Source organism: Bombina bombina, chromosome 2, assembly GCF_027579735.1.
Source record: "Bombina bombina isolate aBomBom1 chromosome 2, aBomBom1.pri, whole genome shotgun sequence".
NCBI lineage: Eukaryota > Metazoa > Chordata > Amphibia > Anura > Bombinatoridae > Bombina > Bombina bombina.
The window spans coordinates 765,366,425-765,386,713 of record NC_069500.1 but is presented as its reverse complement, the minus strand read 5'-3'; the positions used below and the strand labels follow the sequence as shown (position 1 = coordinate 765,386,713).

At 41.0% G+C, this 20,289-nt stretch overlaps 1 protein-coding gene across 1 annotated transcript in view; it reads left to right on the top strand.

Moving 5' to 3' along the window:
* C2H19orf44 (chromosome 2 C19orf44 homolog) overlaps positions 1 to 16,453 on the top strand; it is a 132,939-nt gene extending 116,486 nt beyond the window's left edge. The window contains exons 8-9 of the mRNA XM_053700046.1: positions 3,299 to 3,388; positions 16,254 to 16,453. Of these exons, the coding sequence (XP_053556021.1) occupies positions 3,299 to 3,388; positions 16,254 to 16,453 (290 nt within the window). The remainder of the gene's footprint in view (positions 1 to 3,298; positions 3,389 to 16,253) is intronic.
* Positions 16,454 to 20,289: the final 3,836 nt, after the last annotated feature.

The window sequence follows — 20,289 nt, the reverse complement described above, 5'->3', positions numbered from 1 at the left end:
ATTGGCAAGAGTCCATGAGGCCCACCCTTTTCTTGTGATGGTTATGATTTTTTTGTATAAAGCACAATTATTCCAATTCCTCGTTGATGCTTTTGCTCCTTTCTTATCATCCCACTTCTTGGCCCCTCCTGGTAGGAATGTATATGCCATACGTCACTAGCTCATGGACTCTTGCCAATATGAAAGAAATTAATTTATCAGGTAAGTTCATACATAAATTATGTTTTCCTATAACATATGAGCCCTGGATCAGGTGCTATGTAAATTACCAGTTGTTAAATGCCATAAATTAGGATTTCTCAGCTCCATCCCTTATGTACAAATGTTAAAGGGACACTGTACCCAAAAATTTTCTTTTGTGCTTAAGATTGAGCTTGAAATTTTAAGCAACTTTATAATTTACTCCTATTATCAAATTTTCTTCATTCTCTTGGTATCTTTGTTTGAAATGCAAGAATGTAAGTTTAGATGCCGGCCCATTTTTGGTGAACAACCTGGGTTGTCCTTGCTGATTGGTGGATAAATTCATCCACCGATAAAAAAGTGCTGTCCAGAGTACTGAAACCAAAAAAAGCTTAGATGCCTTCTTTTTCAAATAATGATAGCAAGAGAACGAAGAAAAATTGATAATAGGAGTAAATTAGAAAGTTGCTTATAATTGCATGCTCTTTCTGAATTACAAAAGAAAAAATTTGGGTTCTGTGTCCCTTTCATTATTTCTGTGCTTGGTTGTACAGTGTCTCAAACACTGTGATTGACTCGATACTCAGATTGAGAAATCATTTCAAATGGGTCTGAATCCAATTTGATTTTCCAAAGAAGTAGCACATGCTGTAAAGACAAAAAAGATAGCTTATAAAAATTACAGACACACACAAGCAGATGATGATATGAAAATATGGAGACTCCAACAAAAAAAGACTAAGCAGTTAATTCGGAAGGTTAAAGCTCAAGCAGAAGAGAAGATAGCACAGTCAGTAAAACATGGGGACAAAACATTCTTTAGATATATCAGTGAAAAGAAGAAAAAATAAGGTAGGAATAGTAAAATTGAAATCAGTTGATGGTAGAATAGTAGAAGGAGATAAGCAGATTGCAGACTGTCTCAAGATTGTGAAGATACAATGTCTACATTAAGGGATGCTACGAAAAATAGAAACAAGCTTAACAGCAATCTTTTTACAGAGGATGAGGTTTTGATAGCATTATCAAAAATAAATGTTAAAAAGGCAGTGGGTCCTGATAATAATTATCCAAGGGTTTTAAAAGTGCTAACTGTCCCATTAACTGATCTGTTTAATCAGTCACTATAACCAGGAGCTGTCCCAGATGATTGGAGAAGAGCAAATGTAATACCTCTTCATAAAAAGGGCAGTAGAGAAGAATCTGGCAACTACAGGCCAGTTAGTTTAACTTCAGTAGTAAGAAAATTAATGGAAAGCCTCTTAAAAGAAAGAATTATCCCACCCCTGCCTGATACTCTAATAATGACCTCTTTAGCTTAGCACTTCTCTCAAAGGTTGATAGTTAAATACAAAGTCGAGGGATACCACTAGATGTATAGAATATATACAAAGTGGTCTTAAATTAAGAAATTTCGGCATAGTTTTGTTGTTGTTTGAGTTATGTTTTGTACATTGGTGTCATTGTCAATCACCATGCATTTATATGGAGTGGGGCTACTGTTTTCAAATGGACTTATCACGGACAGTCTAGCTCTACTATTTCATTTTACTATACGGGGAGTTCGTTCTCCTTTCTTTTAGAGACTGATGGTTTCTCCCTCTTTTGTTTCTGTTTAAACTTTTGTATCAACAATGACATCCTTTTGTACCATGCTGCTAAATAATGATAATAAAAATGAATAAATAAAAAAAAAAAAAAAAAAAAAAAAGAAAGAATTATGACTTACACAAAGACAAACAATTTATAGGACCAAAATCAGCATGGTTTTACTTCAGGTAGATCATGTCAGACTAATCTAATTGACTTCTTTGATTATGTAACAAAAGTATTAGACAATGGTGGAGCAGTTGATGTAGCATATCTAGATTTCAGCAAAGCATTTGACACCGTCCCACACAATAAACTAATTCACAAACTGTATCTCCTTGGTCTAGATTCAAAAATTGTGAACTGGGTGGAATGCTGGCTTAAGGACAGAAAACAAAGTGTCTTAGTAAATGGAGTTCATTCAGCAGAGGGGGCTGTTACTAGTGGTGTTCCTCAGGGGTCAGTTCCGGGGCCTGTTTTGTTTAACATATTTATCTGCGATATCAGCAAAGGGCTACAGGGGAAAGTATGTCTCTTTGCAGATGATACAAAAATTTGTAACAGAGTGGATGTTCCAGGGGGGTAGACAAAATGAGAAGTGACATACAACAATTGGAGGATTGGACAAACGACTGGGATCTAAAGTTTAACACAGCAAAGTGTAAAATAATGCATTTAGGGAAGAAAAATCCAAATGTTAATTACAGACTCAATGACACTTTACTGACTATTACAGATGAGGAAGAGGACTTCGGAATTATTATTTCAGATGATTTAAAACTTAGTAAACAATGTAGTAATGCAGCGAGTAAGGCTAGCAGAATGCTTGGATGTATTGGTAGAGGTATTTGCAGCAGAAATAGTAAGGTTCTTATGCCACTTTATAGATCATTAGTTAGGCCTCATCTTGAGTATTGTGTGCAGTTCTGGAGGCCATATCTTCAGAAGGATATTAAAAAACTTGAATCTGTGCAAAGGAGGGCTACCAAAATGGTACATGGTCTAAAAAATAAAACTTACCAGGATAGGCTCAATGACCTAAATATGTATAGCTTAGAGGAGAGAAGGGAAAGAGGTGATATGATAGCAACTTTCAAGTACATTAAAGGGTTTAGTAAAACTGAGGCTGTGGGTATTTTACATAAAATGGAAAATTCAAGAACAAGGGGTCATGAGCTCAAGCTAAAGGGTAGTAGATTCAGGAGTAATTTGAAGAAGCACTTCTTTACAGAAAGAGTGATTGATTTATGGAATAAACTTCCTCAAGAGGTAATAGCAACAAACACTGTGGGGGACTTTAAAAATCCATGGGACAAGCATAAGGCTATCCTACGAACTAGATAAGTTTATACTGTTAGGTAAGGTCGGGCAGACTTGATGGGCCTATGGCTCTTATCTGCCATCAATATCTATGTTTCTATGTTACTGGTACGTATGATCTAGACCTGAGAACATTGCAATAAAGGAAATACATTCGTATTGATTGTTCTACCTTACAAATATGACCATTTAATGTTTTACACAGTGCCCAACTCCTTTATACAATTTGCTGCACATTCTTTTGTGGATCCAGTGTCAATAGCCAGTCATGTGGTGAGCCCTGAAGTAATAGAAGGTAAGTAGATCATTATGTTTACAGTAATCATCCTCTACTTTTCTCATGATGTATAGATATTGTGTATAGTGTCCCATCTAATATCTCCATTTTGATTTCATCAAATAATCATGGTAGCTGCGTGCATTATGTTGAAGGATCTAGATTGCCTGAATCTTCGATGTCTCCAAATGCTTAGCTTCTATATCATAGATGATGTTGTCAAACTTTTTTTACTAAAGTTTGACAGAAAAAAACAAGATTTCTCTTGTAAAGGTGTATCCAGTCCACGGGTTCATCCATTACTTGTGGGATATTCTCCTTCCCAACAGGAAGCTGCAAGAGGACACCCACAGCAGATATGTCTATATAGTTCCTCCCCTAACTGCCACCCCCAGTCATTCTCTTGCAGCTCTCAACAAGAAAGGAAGTATCAAGAGAGATGTGGTGACTTAGTGTAGTTTTTACCTTCAATCAAAAGTTTGTTATTTTTAAACGGTACCGGCGTTGTACTGTTTTTACTCTCAGGCAGAAATTAGAAGAAGACTTCTGCCTGGAGGTTTGATGATCTTAGCGGTTTGTAACTAAGGTCCATTGCTGTTCTCACACATAACTGAAGAGTATGGAAAGAAAACTTCAGTTGGGGGGACGGTCTGCAGATTGCCTGCTTTGAGGTATGTTCAGTATATTTTTTTCTAGAGAGATGATAAGGTCTAGCAAATGCTGACAGTGCCTGGTATATTTAAGGTAAGCCTGATACAGTGATTTAACAACAACTGGGATCATGCTTGCAAAAAGGGATAATATTCATGTTAATACCTATATTACTTAGTGTAAAAACGTTCGTATGATTTATAAATAAAAACGTTTTTTCTCTGAGGGTGATAAATCTTTATTTGGGGCCTAGTTTCCACATGGCTTGTTAGATTACTCCTTGGAGTACTTTTTTTAAGGCCCTCTGACTTTGAGTGCATGGTGGGAGGGGTCTATTTTCATTTTCAGTCTGAGACATCCAGCTTCCCTGAAGGAGTCCTCTGGCTTATAGGACCTCTATAGAGGGTTTTGTTCCTGCAAAAATCGTTTTTAAGGGCAGGTAGGAGCCACAGCAGAGCTGTGGCAGTGTGTTTGACTGTTTGTTAACAGGTTTAATGTTTTTCTAATTCGTTTTTGGGCCTGAGCGGTTAATCATCCATTTGCAAGTGGGTGCAATGCTGCTTTAGTCCCTTATACACACTGTAAAAATTTCGTAGAGTTTACTAATTTTTTTCACTGTTTTGCAGTTTATGGGGTAGTTTTTTTCTCTTAAAGGCACAGTACCGTTTTTTATTATTGCTTTTTTCACATTTATTAAAGTGTTTTCCAAGCTTGCTGGTCTCATTAATAGTCTGTTAAACATGTCTGACATAGAGGAAACTCCTTGTTCATTATGTTTAGAAGCCATTGTGGAACCCCCTCTTAGAATGTGTACCAAATGTACTGACCTTTCTATAAGTTATAAAGACCATATTATGGCTTTTAAAGATTTATCACCTGAGGTTTCTGAGACTGACAAAAGGGAGATTATGCCATCTAGCTCTCCCCATGTGTCAGAACCTATAACTCCCGCTCAAGGGACGCCAAATACATCTAGCGCGTCCAATGCGTTTACTTTACAAGACATGGCGGCAGTTATGAATCATACCCTCATAGAGGTATTGTCCAAACTGCCAGGGTTACAAGGAAAGCGAGACAGCTCTGGGGCTAGAACAAATACAGAGCTCTCTGACGCTTTAGTAGCTATGTCTGATATACCCTCACAATGTGCAGAAGTTGAAGCAGTAGAGCTTCTATCTGTGGGTGACTTCTCTGATTCAGGGAAGGCGTTACTTCAGTCTGACTCTGAAATGACAGCATTTCAATTTAAGCTTGAACACCTCTGCGTGTTGCTCAGGGAGGTTTTAGCGACTCTGGATGACTGTGACACCATTGTAGTCCCAGAGAAATTGTGTAAAATGGACAAATACTTTGCAGTGCCTGTTACACTGATGTTTTTCCAATCCCTAAGAGGTTTTCAGAAATTATTACTAAGGAATGGGATAGACCAGGTGTGCCGTTCTCGCCCCCTCCTGCTTTTAAGAAAATGTTTCCTATAGATGCCGCTACACGGGACTTGTGGCAGATGGTCCCTAAGGTGGAGGGAGCAGTCTCTACCCTAGCTAAGCGTACAACTATTCCTGTCAAGGACAGTTGTGCTTTCCTAGATCCTATGGATAAGAAATTAGAGGGTTTCCTTAAGAAAATCTTTATACAACAAGGTTTTATTCTCCAGCCTCTTGCATGCATTGCCCCAGTCACTGCTGCAGCGGCTTTCTGATTCGAGTCTCTGGAGGAGGCTTTACAGGTAGAGACCCCGTTGGATGATATCCTTGACAGGCTTAAAGCTCTTAAGTTAGCCAATTCATTTATTTCTGACACCGTTTTTCATTTAACCAAGCTAACGGCTAAAAATTCAGGTTTTGCCATTCAGGCACGTAGGGCGCTATGGCTTAAATCCTGGTCAGCTGATGTCACTTCAAACTTCTCAAGATCCCCTTCAAAGGGCAGACCCTATTTGGGCCTGGACTGAAGGAGATCATTTCTGATATTACTGGAGGAAAAGGCCACGCCCTTCCCCAGGATAGATCCAACAAGTTAAGGACCAAACAGACTAATTTTCGTTCCTTTCGAAACTTCAAGAGTGGCGCAGCTTCATCTTCTTCTTCTACAAAACAAGAGGGAAATTTTGCCCAGTCCAAGCCAGTCTGGAGACCTAACCAGGCTTGGAACAAGGGGAAACAGGCCAAAAAGCCTGCTGCTGCCTCTAAGACAGCATGAAGGAGTAGCCCCCGATCCGGGACCGGATCTAGTGGGGGGCAGACTTCCTCTCTTCGCCCAGGCTTGGGCAAGAGACGTCCAGGATCCCTGGGCTCTGGAGATTGTTTCCCAGGGATATATTCTGGATTTCAAAGCTTCATCTCCAAAGGGGAGATTTCATTTCTCACAATTATCTGCAAACCAGATAAAGAGAGAGGCATTCTTAGACCTACTAGTTATGGGAGTGATCCACCCAGTTCCAAAGGAGGAACATTGGCAGGGCTTCTATTCAAATCTGTTTATAGTTCCCAAGAAAGAGGGAACTTTCAGACCAATCTTGGATCTCAAGATCCTAAACAAATTTATCAGGGTCCCATCCTTCAAGATGGAGACTATTCGAACCATCCTACCTATGATCCAGGAGGGTCAATATATGACTACTGTGGATTTAAAGGATGCTTATCTACATATTCCGATACACAGGGATCATCATCAGTTTCTCAGGTTCGCCTTCCTAGACAGGCATTACCAGTTTGTGGCTCTTCCCTTCGGGTTAGCCACGGCACCAAGAATCTTTATGAAGGTTCTAGGGTTCCTTCTGGCGGTTCTTAGACCGCGGGGTATAGCAGTAGCCCCTTAACTAGACGACATACTGATACAGGCGTCAACTTTTCAAATCGCCAGGTCCCATACGGACATTGTTCTGGCATTCCTAAGGTCTCACGGGTGGAAGGTGAAAGAAGGAAAGAGTTCTCTCCCACCTCTCACAAGAGTTTCCTTCCTAGGAACTCTGATAGATTCAGTAGAAATGAAGATAGATTTATCTGACAGAGGTCAGGTTGTCAAAACTTCTAACTCCCTGCCGTGCTCTTTATTCCATTTCTCGTCCGTCAGTGGTTCAGTGTATGGAGGTAATCGGATTAATGGTAGCAGCAATGGACATAGTTCCGTTTGCCCGCCTACATCTCAGACCACTGCAACTTTGCATGCTCAATCAATGGAATGGGGATTACACAGATTTGTCCCCTCTACTAAATCTGGATCAAGAGACCAGGGATTCTCTTCTCTGGTGGCTATCTCAGGTCCATCTGTCCAAGGGAATCAGTTTCCGCAGGCCAGAATGGACTATAGTAACGACAGATGCCAGCCTTCTGGGCTGGGGTGCAGTCTGGAACTCGCTGAAGGCTCAGGGTTCGTGGACTCAGGAGGAAGCCCTCCTTCCGATAAACATTCTGGAACTAAGAGCGATATTCAATGCTCTTCAGGCTTGGCCTCAGCTAGCTGCGGTCAGGTTCATCAGATTTCAGTCGGACAACATCACGACTGTAGCCTATATCAACCATCAGGGGGGAACAAGGATCCCCCTGGCAATGTTGGAGTTTTCAAAGATAATTCTATGGGCAGAGGTTCACTCTTGCCATCTCTCAGCTATCCATATCCCAGGAGTAGAGAACTGGGAGGCGGATTTTCTAAGTCGGCAGACTTTTCATCCGGGGGAGTGGGAGCTCCATCCGGAGGTATTTGCCCAGTTGATCCAACTTTGGGGCAAACCAGAACTGGATCTCATGGCGTCTCGTCAGAACGCCAAGCTTCCTTGTTACGGGTCCAGGTCCAGGGATCCCAAGGCAGCGCTGATATGCTCTAGCAGCGCCCTTGTCCTTCAGCCTGGCTTATGTGTTTCCACCGTTTCCTCTGCTCCCTCATCTGATTGCCAAGATCAAGCAGGAGAGAGCTTCAGTGAGCCACGCAGGACTTGGTATGCAGATCTGGTGGACATGTCATCCTTTCCACCATGGACTCTGCCGCTAAGGCAGGACCTTCTACTTCAAGGTCCCTTCAAACATCCAAATCTAATTTCTCTACGTCTGACTGCTTGGAGATTGAACGCTTGATTCTATCAAAGCGTGGTTTTTCCGAATCGGTCATTGATACCTTAATTCAGGCTTGAAAGCCTGTCACCAGGAAAATCTATCATAAGATATGGTGTAAATATCCTCATTGGTGTGAATCCAAGGGTTACTCGTGGAGTAAGTTCAGGATTCCTAGGATATTATCTTTTCTCCAAGAAGGATTGGAGAAGGGTTTGTCAGCTAGTTCCTTATAGGGACAGATTTCTGCTCTGTCTATTCTTTTGCACAAAAGTCTGGCTGAGGTTCCAGACGTTCAGGCGTTTTGTCAGGCTTTAGTTAGGATCAAGCCTATGTTTAAACCTGTTGCTCCGCCATGGTGTTTAAATTTAGTTCTTAAAGTTCTTCAAAGGGTTCCGTTTGAACCTTTGCATTCCATAGATATTAGCTTTTATCTTGGAAAGTTCTGTTTTTAGTAGCTATCTCCTCGGCTTGAAGAGTTTCGGAGCTATCTGCTTTACAATGTGATTCCCCTTATCTGATTATCCATGCAGATAAGGTAGTGTTACATTCCAAACCTGGGTTTCTTCCTAAGGTGGTATCTAATAAGAATATCAATCAGGAGATTGTTGTTCCTTCACTATGTCCTAATCCTTCTTAAAAGAAGGAACTTCTATTACACAATCTTGATGTGGTTCGTGCTTTAAAGTTTTATTTACAAGCTACGAAGGATTTTCGTCAAACATCTGCTTTGTTTGTTGTCTACTCTGGACAGAGGAGAGGCCAAAAGGCTTCGGCAACTTCTCTTTCTTTTTGGCTAAGAAGTATAATAAGCTTAGCTTATGAGACTGCTGGCCAGCAGCCTCCTGAAATAATTACAGCTCATTCTACTAGCAGTAGCTTCCACATGGGCTTTTAAACATGAGGCCTCTGTTGAACAGATTTGTAAGGCGGCGACTTGGTACCTTTTCTAAATTCTATAAATTTGATACTTTTGCTTCTTCGGAGGCTATTTTTGGGAGAAAGGTCTTACAAGCAGTGGTGCCTTCCGTTCAATTTCCTGCCTTGTCCCTCCCTTCATCCGTGTCCTAAAGCTTTGGTATTGGTATCCCACAAGTAATGGATGAACCCGTGGACTGGATACACCTTTACAAGAGAAAACAAAATTTATGCTTACCTGATAAATGTATTTCTCTTGTGGTGTATCCAGTCCACAGCCCGCCCTGTCAATTTAAGGCAGGTGTTTTTTATTTTTAAACTACTCTCACCACTGCACCCTATAGTTTCTCCTTTTTTTCTTGCTTGTCTTTGGTCGAATGACTGGGGGTGGCAGTTAGGGGAGGAGCTATATAGACAGCTCTGCTGTGGGTGTCCTCTTGCAGCTTCGTTTTGGGAAGGAGAATATCCCACAAGTAATGGATGAACCCGTGGACTGGATACACCACAAGAGAAATAAATTTATCAGGTAAGCATAATTTTTTGTTTTTGCTATATCCTTGTATTTGGGCCATTATAGTTGAAAAAAACGACACAGCAGAGCTAGTGACACAGCTGGGTCATGCAAGTAGGGCTGTACATTGGATCAGCAGCAGTTTTTTTTTCTCAGGACCAACAGATCCGCTGCAAAGGGGTTATAGACATTAGCACTACAGGGTCACTAGTTTTAAAATAAAAATGCAATTTTTTGATTATGATGGCCCATTAATATATAATTCTGCTAAACCATGTGGTATTTTTCACCCATCTATGTCTTATAAAATATAATGTGTGGCTGCACAGAGAAAAATTACATTTTTCTGGATGGTTCTTAAAGCAAATTTGTCAGGCCCCAAATTAAAGGGATATGAAGCCCAAAATTGTTCTTGATTCAGATAGAGCATTTCTCTTGTAGGGTGTATCCAGTCCACGGATCATCCATTACTTGGGGGATATTTTCATTCCCAACAGGAAGTTGCAAGAGGACACCCACAGCAGAGCTGTAATATAGCTCCTCCCCTAACTGTCATAGCCAGTCATTCTCTTGCAACTCTCAACAAGCAAGGACGTTGTAGGAGAGAGTGGTTAAATATAGCTAGTTTATTTTCTTCAATCAAAAGTTTGTTATTTTTAAATAGTACCGGAGTTGTGCTATTTTATCTCAGGCAGTAAATAGAAGAAGAATCTGCCTGAGGTTTCTATGATCTTAGCAGGTTGTAACTAAGATCCATTGCTATTCTCACATATGTCTGAGGGGATTACACAGATGAGGTAACTTCAGCGAGAGAATGGCATGCAGTTTATTCTGCTATCAGGTATGTGCAGTTATAATTTTTTCTAGAGATGGAAAACACTAGAAAATGCTGCTGATAGCGGATTAATGTAAGTTAAGCCTGAATACAGTGATTTAATAACGACTGGTATCATGCTTACTCCCAGGGGGTAATACCCTTATGATATTTACAATATAAAACGTTTGCTGGCATGTTTAATCGTTTTTATATATGCTTTGGTGATAAAACTTTATTGGGGCCTAGTTTTTTCCACATGGCTGGCTTAAATTTTGACTAGAAACAATTTCCACTGTTGTAGTATAAAAGTTACAGTTGGTGCAGTTAAAAATTACAAACTGTGACATCCAGCTTCCCTCAAAGGCCCTCTGAATGCTATAGGACATCTCTAAAGGGCCCAAAGGCTTTCCAAAGTCGTTTATTGGGGAAGGTAGGGCCACAGCTTGCTGTGGCAGTTGGTTGTGACTGTTAAAAAACGTCTATTTCGTTTTTTTGATCCGTTTTTTGAACTAAGGGGTTAATCATCCATTTGCAAGTGGGTGCAATGCTCTGTTAGCCTATTATACACACTGTAAAAATTTTGTTTGATTTACTGCATTTTTTCACTGTTTTTCAAATTCTGACAAAATTTGTTTCTCTTAAAGGCACAGTACCGTTTTTTATATTTGCTTGTTAACTTGATTTAAACTGTTTTCCAAGCTTGCTAGTCTCATTGCTATTCTGTATAAACATGTCTGACATAGAAGAAACTCCTTGTTTATTATGTTTAAAAGCCATGGTGGAACCCCCTCTTAGAATGTGTACCAAATGTACTGATTTCATTTTATGCAATAAAGATCATTTTCTGTCTTTAAAAAATGTATCACCAGAGGAATCTGACGAGGAGGAAGTTATGCCGACTAACTTTCCCCACGTGTCAGACCCTTTGACTCCCGCTTAAGGGACTCACGCTCAAATGGCGCCAAGTACATCTAGGGCGCCCATAGCGTTTACTTTACAAGACATGGCGGCAGTCATGGATAATACACTGTCAGCGGTATTAGCCAGACTACCTGAACTTAGAGGTAAGCGAGATAGCTCTGGGGTGAGACAAAATGCAGAGCATACTGACGCTTTAAGAACCATGTCTGATACTGCCTCACAATATGCAGAAGCTGAGGAAAGAGAGCTTCAGTCAGTGGGTGATGTTAATGACTCAGGAAAGATACCTGATTCTAATATTTCTACATTTAAATTTAAGCTTGAACACCTCCGCGTGTTGCTTAGGGAGGTTTTAGCTGCTCTGAATGACTGTGATACCATTGCAGTGCCAGAGAAATTGTGTAGACTGGATAAATACTTTGTACTGATGTTTTTCCAAATACCTAAAAGGTTTACAGAAATTATTAATAAGGAATGGGATAGACCAGGTGTGCCGTTCTCTTCCCCTCCTATTTTTAGAAAAATGTTTCCAATAGACGCCACCACATGGGAGTTATGGCAGACAGTCCCTAAGGTGGAGGGAGCAGTTTCTACTCTAGTAAAGCGTACTACTATCCCTGTCGAGGACAGTTGTGCTTTTTTTTTAGATCCAATGGATAAAAAATTAGAGGTTACCTTAAGAAAATATTTATTCAACAAGGTTTTATCCTACAGCCCCTTGCATGCATTGCCCCTGTCACTGCTGCTGCGGCGTACTGGTTTGAGTCTCTGGAAGAGGCTTTACAGGTAGCGACTCCATTGGATGACATACTTGGCAAACTTAGAGCACTTAAGCTAGCCAATTCTTTTATTCTGATGCCATTCTTCATTTGACTAAACTAACGGCTAAGAATTCTGGTTTTGCTATACAGGCGCGCAGAGCGCTATGGCTTAGATCATGGTCATCTAACGTGACTTCAAAATCTAAGCTACTTAACATTACCTTCAAGGGGCAGACCCTATTCGGGCCTGGTTGAAGGAGATTATTGCTGATATCACTGGAGGAAAAGGTCATGCCCTTCCTCAGGACAGGTCCAAATCTAGGGTCAAACAGTCTAATTTTCGTGCCTTTCAAAACTTCAAGGCAGGTGCGGCATCAACTTCCTCTAATAATAAACAAGAGGGAACTTTTGCTCAATCCAAGACGGTCTGGAGACCAAACCTGACATGGAACAAAGGTAAGCAGGTAAAAAAGCCTGCTGCTGCCTCTAAGACAGCATGAAGGAACGGCCCCCTATCCGGGAACGGATCTAGTAGGGGGCAGACTTTCACTCTTTGCCCAGGCGTGGGCAAGAGATGTTCAGGATCCCTGGGCGTTGGAAATTATATCCCAGGGATATCTTCTGGACTTCAAAGCTTCCCCCCCAAAAGGGAGATTTCACCTTTCACAATTATCTGCACACCAGATAAAGAGAGAGGCATTCTTACACTGTGTACGAGTCCTCCTAGTTATGGGAGTGATCCATCCAGTTCCAAAGGAGGAACAGGGACAGGGTTTTTACTCAAATCTGTTTGTGGTTCCCAAAAAAGAGGGAACCTTCAGACCAATTTTGGATCTAAAGATCTTAAACAAATTCCTCAAAGTTCCGTCGTTCAAGATGGAAACTATTCGTACCATCCTACCACTGATCCAGGAGGGTCAATATATGACTACAGTGGATCTAAAGGATGCTTATCTTCACATTCCGATACACAAAGATCATCATCGGTTTCTCAGGTTTGCCTTTTAAGACAGGCATTACCAGTTGTAGCTCTTCCCTTGGGATTAGCTACAGCCCCAAGAATCTTTACAAAGGTTCTAGGGTCACTTATGGCGGTCCTAAGGCCGCGGGGCATAGCAGTAGCCCCTTATTTAGACGACATCCTGATACAGGCGTCAAACTTCCAAATTGCCAAGTCTCATACGGACGTAGTAATGGCATTTCTGTGTTCGCATGGGTGGAAAGTGAAAGAGGAAAAGAGTTCTCTATCCCCACTCACAAGAGTTTCCTTTCTAGGGACTCTGATAGATTCTGTAGAAATGAAAATTCACCTGACGGAGTCCAGGTTATCAAAGCTTCTAAATTCCTGCCGGGTTCTTCATTCCATTCCGCGCCCTTCGGTGGTTCAATGTATGGAAGTAATCGGCTTAATGGTAGCGGCAATGGACATAGTGCCGTTTGCACGCTTACATCTCAGACCGCTGCAACTATGCATGCTCAGTCAGTGGAGCGGGGATTACACAGATTTGTCCCCTCAACTGAATCTAGACCAAGAGACCAGGGATTCTCTTCTCTGGTGGCTATCTCGGGTCCATCTGTCCAAAGGTATGACCTTTCGCAGGCCAGATTGGACAATTGTTACGTTAGATGCCAGCCTTCTAGGTTGGGGTGCTGTCTGGAACTCCCTGAAGGCTCAGGGATCGTGGACTCAGGAGGAGTCTCTCCTTCCATTAAATATTCTGGAACTAAGAGAGATATTCAAGGCTCTTCAGGCTTGGCCTCAGTTAGCAACTCTGAGGTACATCAGATTTCAGTCGGACAACATCACGACTGTAGCTTACATCAACCATCAAGGGGGAACGAGAAGTTCCCTAGAGATGTTAGAAGTTTTAAAAAATAATTCGCTGGGCAGAGATTCACTCTTGCCACCTATCAGCTATCCATATCCCAGGTGTAGAGCACTGGGAGGCGGATTTTCTAAGTCGTCAGACTTTTCATCCGGGAGAGTGGGAACTTTATCCGGAGGCATTTGCACAACTGATTCATCGTTGGGGCAAACCAGAACTGGATCTCATGGCGTCTCGCCAGAACGCCAAGCTTCCGTGTTACGGATCCAGGTCCAGGGATCCCAAGGCGACACTGATAGATGCTCTAGCAGCGCCCTGGTCTTTCAACCTGGCTTATGTGTTTCCACCGTTTCCTCTGCTCCCTCGACTGATTGCCAAGATCAAGCAGGAGAGAGCATCAGTGATTCTGATAGCAGCTGCGTGGCCACGCAGGACCTGGTATGCAGATCTAGTGGACATGTCATCCTTTCCACCATGGTCTCTGCCTCTGAAACAGGACCTTCTACTTCAGGGTCCTTTCAACCATCCAAATCTAATTTCTCTGAGGCTGACTGCCTGGAGATTGAACGCTTGATTTTATCAAAGCGTGGCTTCTCCGAGTCAGTTATTGATACCTTAAGACAGGCACGAAAGCCTGTCACCAGGAAAATTTACCATAAGGTATGGCGTAGATATCTTTATTGGTGTGAATCCAAGGGTTACTCATGGAGTAAGGTCAGGATTGCTAGGATATTATCTTTTCTCCAAGAAGGTTTGGAAAAAGGATTGTCAGCTAGTTAAGCGTCTGGCAGATGTTCCAGACGTTCAGACATTTTGTCAGGCTTTAGTTAGAATCAAGCCTGTGTTTAAAGTAAACCTGTTGCTCCACCATGGAGCTTAAACTTGGTTCTTAAGGTTCTTCAAGGAGTTCTGTTTGAACCTCTTCATTCCATAGATATCAAGCTTTTATCTTGGAAAGTTCTTTTTTTGGTAGCTATTTCCTCGGCTCGTAGAGTCTCTGAGCTATCTGCCTTACAATGTGATTCTCCTTAACTTATTTTTCATACGGATAATGTAGTCCTGCGTACCAAACCTGGGTTCTTACCTAAGGTGGTATCTAACAAGAATATCAATCAAGAGATTGTTGTTCCATCCTTGTGTTACACAATTTGGACGTGGTCCGTGCTTTAAAGTTTTACTTACAAGCTACTAAAGATTTTCGTCAAACATCTGCTTTGTTTGTTGTCTACTCTGGACAGATGAGGGGTCAAAAGGCTTCGGCAACCTCTTTTTCTTTTTGACTAAGAAGCTTAATCCGCTTAGCCTATGAGACTGCTGGACAGCAACCTCCTGAAAGGATTACAGCTCATTCCACTAGAGCTGTGGCTTCCACTTGGGCCTTTAAAAATGAGGCTTCTTTTGATCAGATTTGCAAGGCGACGACTTGGTCTTCGCTTCATATTTTTTCAAAATTTTACAAATTTGATACTTTTGCTTCTTCGGAGGCTATATTTGGGAGAAAGGTTTTACGGGCAGTGGTTCCTTCCATTTAAGTTCCTGCCTTGTCCCTCCCTTCACCCGTGTACTTTAGCTTTGGTATTGGTATCCCACAAGTAATGGATGATCCGTGGACTGGATACACCTTACAAGAGAAAACACAATTTATGCTTACCTGATAAATTTATTTCTCTTGTGGTGTATCCAATCCACGGCCCGCCCTGTCATTTTAAGGCAGGTAATTTTTAAATTTAAACTACAGTAACCACTGCACCCTATGGTTCCTCCTTTCTCGGCTTGTTTTCGGTCGAATGACTGGCTATGACAGTTAGGGGAGGAGCTATATTACAGCTCTGCTGTGGGTGTCCTCTTGCAACTTCCTGTTGGGAATGAGAATATCCCACAAGTAATGGATGATCCGTGGACTGGATACACCACAAGAGAAATAAATTTATCAGGTAAGCATAAATTGTGTTGTCATTTTAAACAACTTTCCAATTTACTTCTACTTTCTAATTTGCTTCATTTTCTTGTTTTCCTTTGTTGAAAAGCATACCTAGCTAGGCTCAGGAGCTACCTGCTGATTGGTGGCTGCACATATATGCCTCCCATCATTGGCTTACCAATGTGTTCAGCTAGTTCCCAGTAGTGCATTGTTGCTCCTTCAGTAAGAGGTATCAGGATAATGAATCAAAGTTGATCAAAGAATTAATTTGGAAAGTTGTTTAAAAAAATATGCTGTGCCCCTTTAAGAAAATACCCACCACACGTTTCTTTTCTAAATACAATATTCACTACTTGCCACATTTTCCTACATAGAACATCGGGTGCCCAGTTTCTTCAACTTTCCCCAGTGACCCTTTGGAATTCTGAAAAAATATATGAGCCATAGATAGCATCTGTATTATCTTTTATTGTGACACCATCTAATTAATGCTGAAAACCTTTACTTCCAGCACTGACCACATACAATCCTATGGCTCTTGCCCTGAATGACCTGTTCAAGCAGCAGCTTTACCTAATTCGAAGCTTTGTGGATATGACCAGGCAGCTACACCACACCACTGTGGCAAATCTGGAAAGGGAGGTTTACCACTACACAACATTAGATGAGACTAAAGAGGTAAACCACTTACAGTGCGTTATATTTCTGTAACAAGGCAATAATCGCCTGCATTTTAGACTTGCAAAAGAACAAGAAATATTTCTATATTTGTTGCATTTGTCCAAAAACGGTAACTGAGCAGTCCTTGAACAAAAATGAACAAACAAATGCATGTGTGAAAAAATGGAGTTGGTTGTGCGGTAAAAACTGTTACTTTGACGGCGGGAAAGGGCTTTTCTGCAGTTTGAACGTACACTATTCGATCAGGGATTTAGCAATGTCCTTGTCAAGTGGTTTGATTCTAGTGTTAGCCAATATGTATGTAGCTTTCACTTTTGTTTTTGGCCAGTCCTGATCTTATAGAAAACAAAAAAATGTACTACTGCTGTTTTGTAGCACTAGCGCAAACTACTGGGACATGAAACCCAACTTTTTTTCTTTCATGATTCAGAGAATACAATTGTATGTCCCTTTATCATTTATTTAAAGGGACAGTCTACTTGAAATTTGTTATTGTTTAAAAAGATAGATAATCCCTTTATTATCCATTCCCCAGTTTTGCATAACCAACACTATTATTTAAATACTTTCTTTTACAAAGATATGACGAGTCCACGGATTTCATCCTTACTTGTGGGATATTAACCTCCTGCTAACAGGAAGTGGCAAAGAGCACCACAGCACAGCTGTATATATAGCCCCTCCCCTTCCCCTCCACCCCAAGTCATTCTCTTTGCCTGTGTTATACTAGGAAGATATGGTAAAGTGAGGTGTTTTAGATATGGTAAAGTGAGGTGTTTTAGTTTCTTCAATCAAGAAGTTTTTTATTTTAAATGGTACCGTTGCGTACTATTTTTCTCAGGGGGATATGGAAGAAGATTTCTGCCCTGAGGTTTGATGATCTTAGCATTTGTAACTAAGATCCACGCTGGTTCCCACATGACTTCTGAAGGTAACCATGAGACATCTTCAGTGTGGAGACCGGTTTCATGCTACAAGCAGCATTAAGATATGTGCAGCCTTTTTTTCTGAGGAGACTTGGTGTATCAGAACTGGCTGACATTATTTCCCTGTATGGGAATGGGGTAAGCAGTAAAACCTATTTTAATAAGAGGGGTGTTACTGGAGTCGCTATTTTATATTTATCATTAGTTGATATTTGGGCATTATGTGACATGGGTGACAATATAAAAAACGATGTTTTATGTTTTTTATTTTTGGCACTTAAAACTTATTGGTTTTATGCTTGAGGGTTATATTGTGTGTGTATTTTTACTTTAGTGCAAAACTGCATTTCCATGCGGTGTTGTTTGGGCCTACTCTGACTTTTGACCTTAAGGGGCAGAGCCTATTTTGGCATAATTTCTTCAGGCTTAGCAGCAGCAAACAGTATCTCGGTGGCTCCTGGACTGTGTAGCTGGTCTGAAGGGTTGGAAACTTGATTCGAAGTACCCTGTGGGCAGGTAGGCACCACAGCATTGCTGTGGCGAGGTGCAGAGTGTATTTTTATCTATCTTTTGATTACATGTTGATATAAGTACTTCTAAAGCCTTATTTCTGCCCTTGCTTCCGGGTGCAGTAATTTTTGGATTAACCAACGATATTAAGTTAAATTTGGGAATAATTTAAAGTTTTTTGTGCATTTTGGAAAAATTGTTCACTTTTTCTTTTCTTAAAGGCACAGTACACGTTTTTTCTAATGTTTATTTTATGCTATAAATACGTGTTTAAACGACTTTTGTGGTATTACTAGTCTGTTCAACATGTCTGACATTGAGGTTTCTCATTGTTCTATGTGTTTAGAAGCTATTGTGTAACTTTTGTACTGAAAGGGCTTTACAATGTAAAAAGCATATTTTAAATAAAGTAAGTGTGCCTAAGGATGATTCTCAGTCTGAAGAGAATCAGGATATGCCATCCAATTCTCCCCAAGTGTCACAACCTTTTATACCCACACAAGCGACGCCTAGTACTTCTAGTGCGTCTAATTCCTTTACTCTGCAGGAGATGGCTGCAGTTATGTCAACTATACTTACAGAGGTATTGTCTAAATTACCAGTGTTGCAGGGTAAACGCAGTAGGTCAGGTATTAATGTAAATACTGAATCCTCTGATGCTTTACTAGCGATTTCCGATGTTCCCTCACAGTGCTCTGAGTTGGGGATCAGGGAATTACTGTCTGAGGGTGAAATTTCTGATTCAGGGAATGTTTTGCCTCAGACAGATTTGGATGCTATGTCATTTAAATTTAAGCTTGAACACCTCCGCCTGTTGCTTAGGGAGGTTTTAGCGACTCTGGATGATTGTGATCCTATTGTGATTCTATTGTGATTCCTCCAGAGAAATTGTGTAAAATGGATACATATTTGGAAGTTCCTACTTACACTGATGTTTTTCTGGTTCCTAAGAGAATTTCGGAAATTATTAGTAAGGAATGGGATACACCAGGTGTACCGTTTTCTCCCTCTCCTAATTTTAAGAAAATGTTTCCTATATCAGATACCATTCGGTACTCATGGCAAACGGTCCCTAAGGTAGAGGGAGCTATATCTTCCCTAGCTAAGCGTACTACTATACCCATTGAGGATAGTTGTGCTTTTAAGGATCCTATGGATAAGAAATTAGAGGGTCTACTAAAGAAATTATTTGTTAATCAGGAATTTATTTTACAACCTACGGCTTGCATTGTTCCAGTAACTACTGCAGCAGCTTTTTGGTTTGAGGCTCTAGAAGAGTCTCTTAAGGTTGAGACTCCATTAGATAACATTCTAGATAGAATTAAGGTTCTTAAGCTAGCTAATTCTATTATTACTGATGCCGCTTTTCAAATTGCTAAATTATCGGCAAAAAATGCAGGATTTGCTATTTTAGCACGTAGAGCATTGTGGCTCAAATCTTGGTCTGCTGCTGTGTCATCAAAACATAAGCTTTTAGCTATTCCCTTTAAAGGTAAGACCCTTTTTGGGCCAGAATTGAAGGAGATAATTTCTGATATTACAGGAGGTAAGGGCCATGCCCTACCTCAGGACAGGTCGGTTTAAATGAGGGGTAAACAGAATAATTTTTGTTTCTTTCGGAACTTTAAAGGAGGACCCCCCACTTCTTCTTCTTCTTCTACAAAGCAGCATGAAGGGGTGGCCCCCGAACCGGGACCGGATCTAGTAGGGGGCAGACGTTCTTTCTTTGCTCAGGCTTGGGCAAGAGATGTTCAGGATTCCTGGGCACTAGAAATAGTGACCCACGGTTATCAATTGGAATTCAAGGATTTTCCCCCAAGAGGGAGATTTCATCTTTCAAAATTATCTGCAAACCAGATAAAGAGAGAGGCATTCTTACGCTGTGTTAAAGACCTTTTTACTATGGGAGTAATCTGTCCTGTTCCAAAATTGGAACAGGGCTTTTACTCAAACCTGTGTGTGGTCCTTCAGACCCATTTTGGACCTCAAGTGTCTAAACAAATTTCTAAGAGTTCCATCATTCAAGATGGAGACAATTCGAACGATTTTGCCAATGATCCAGGAGGGTCAATATATGACTACCGTGGATTTGATGGATGCTTACCTTCATATTCCAATCCACAAAGATCATCATCGGTTTCTAAGGTTTGCCTTCTTGGACAAACATTATCAGTTCGTGGCTCTTCCTTTCGGGTTGGCCACAGTACCCAGAATCTTCAAAAAGGTTCTAGGGTCTCTTTTGGCGGTTCTCAGACCGCGAGGGATAGCGGTGGCACCTTATCTGGACGATATTCTGATTCAGGCGTCAACATATCATCTGACGAAATCTCACACGAAATCTCACACGGTGTTGTCTTTTCTGAGAACTCACGGCTGGAAGGTGAACATAGAGAAGAGTTCACTTGTTCTACAGACAAGGGTTCCTTTCTT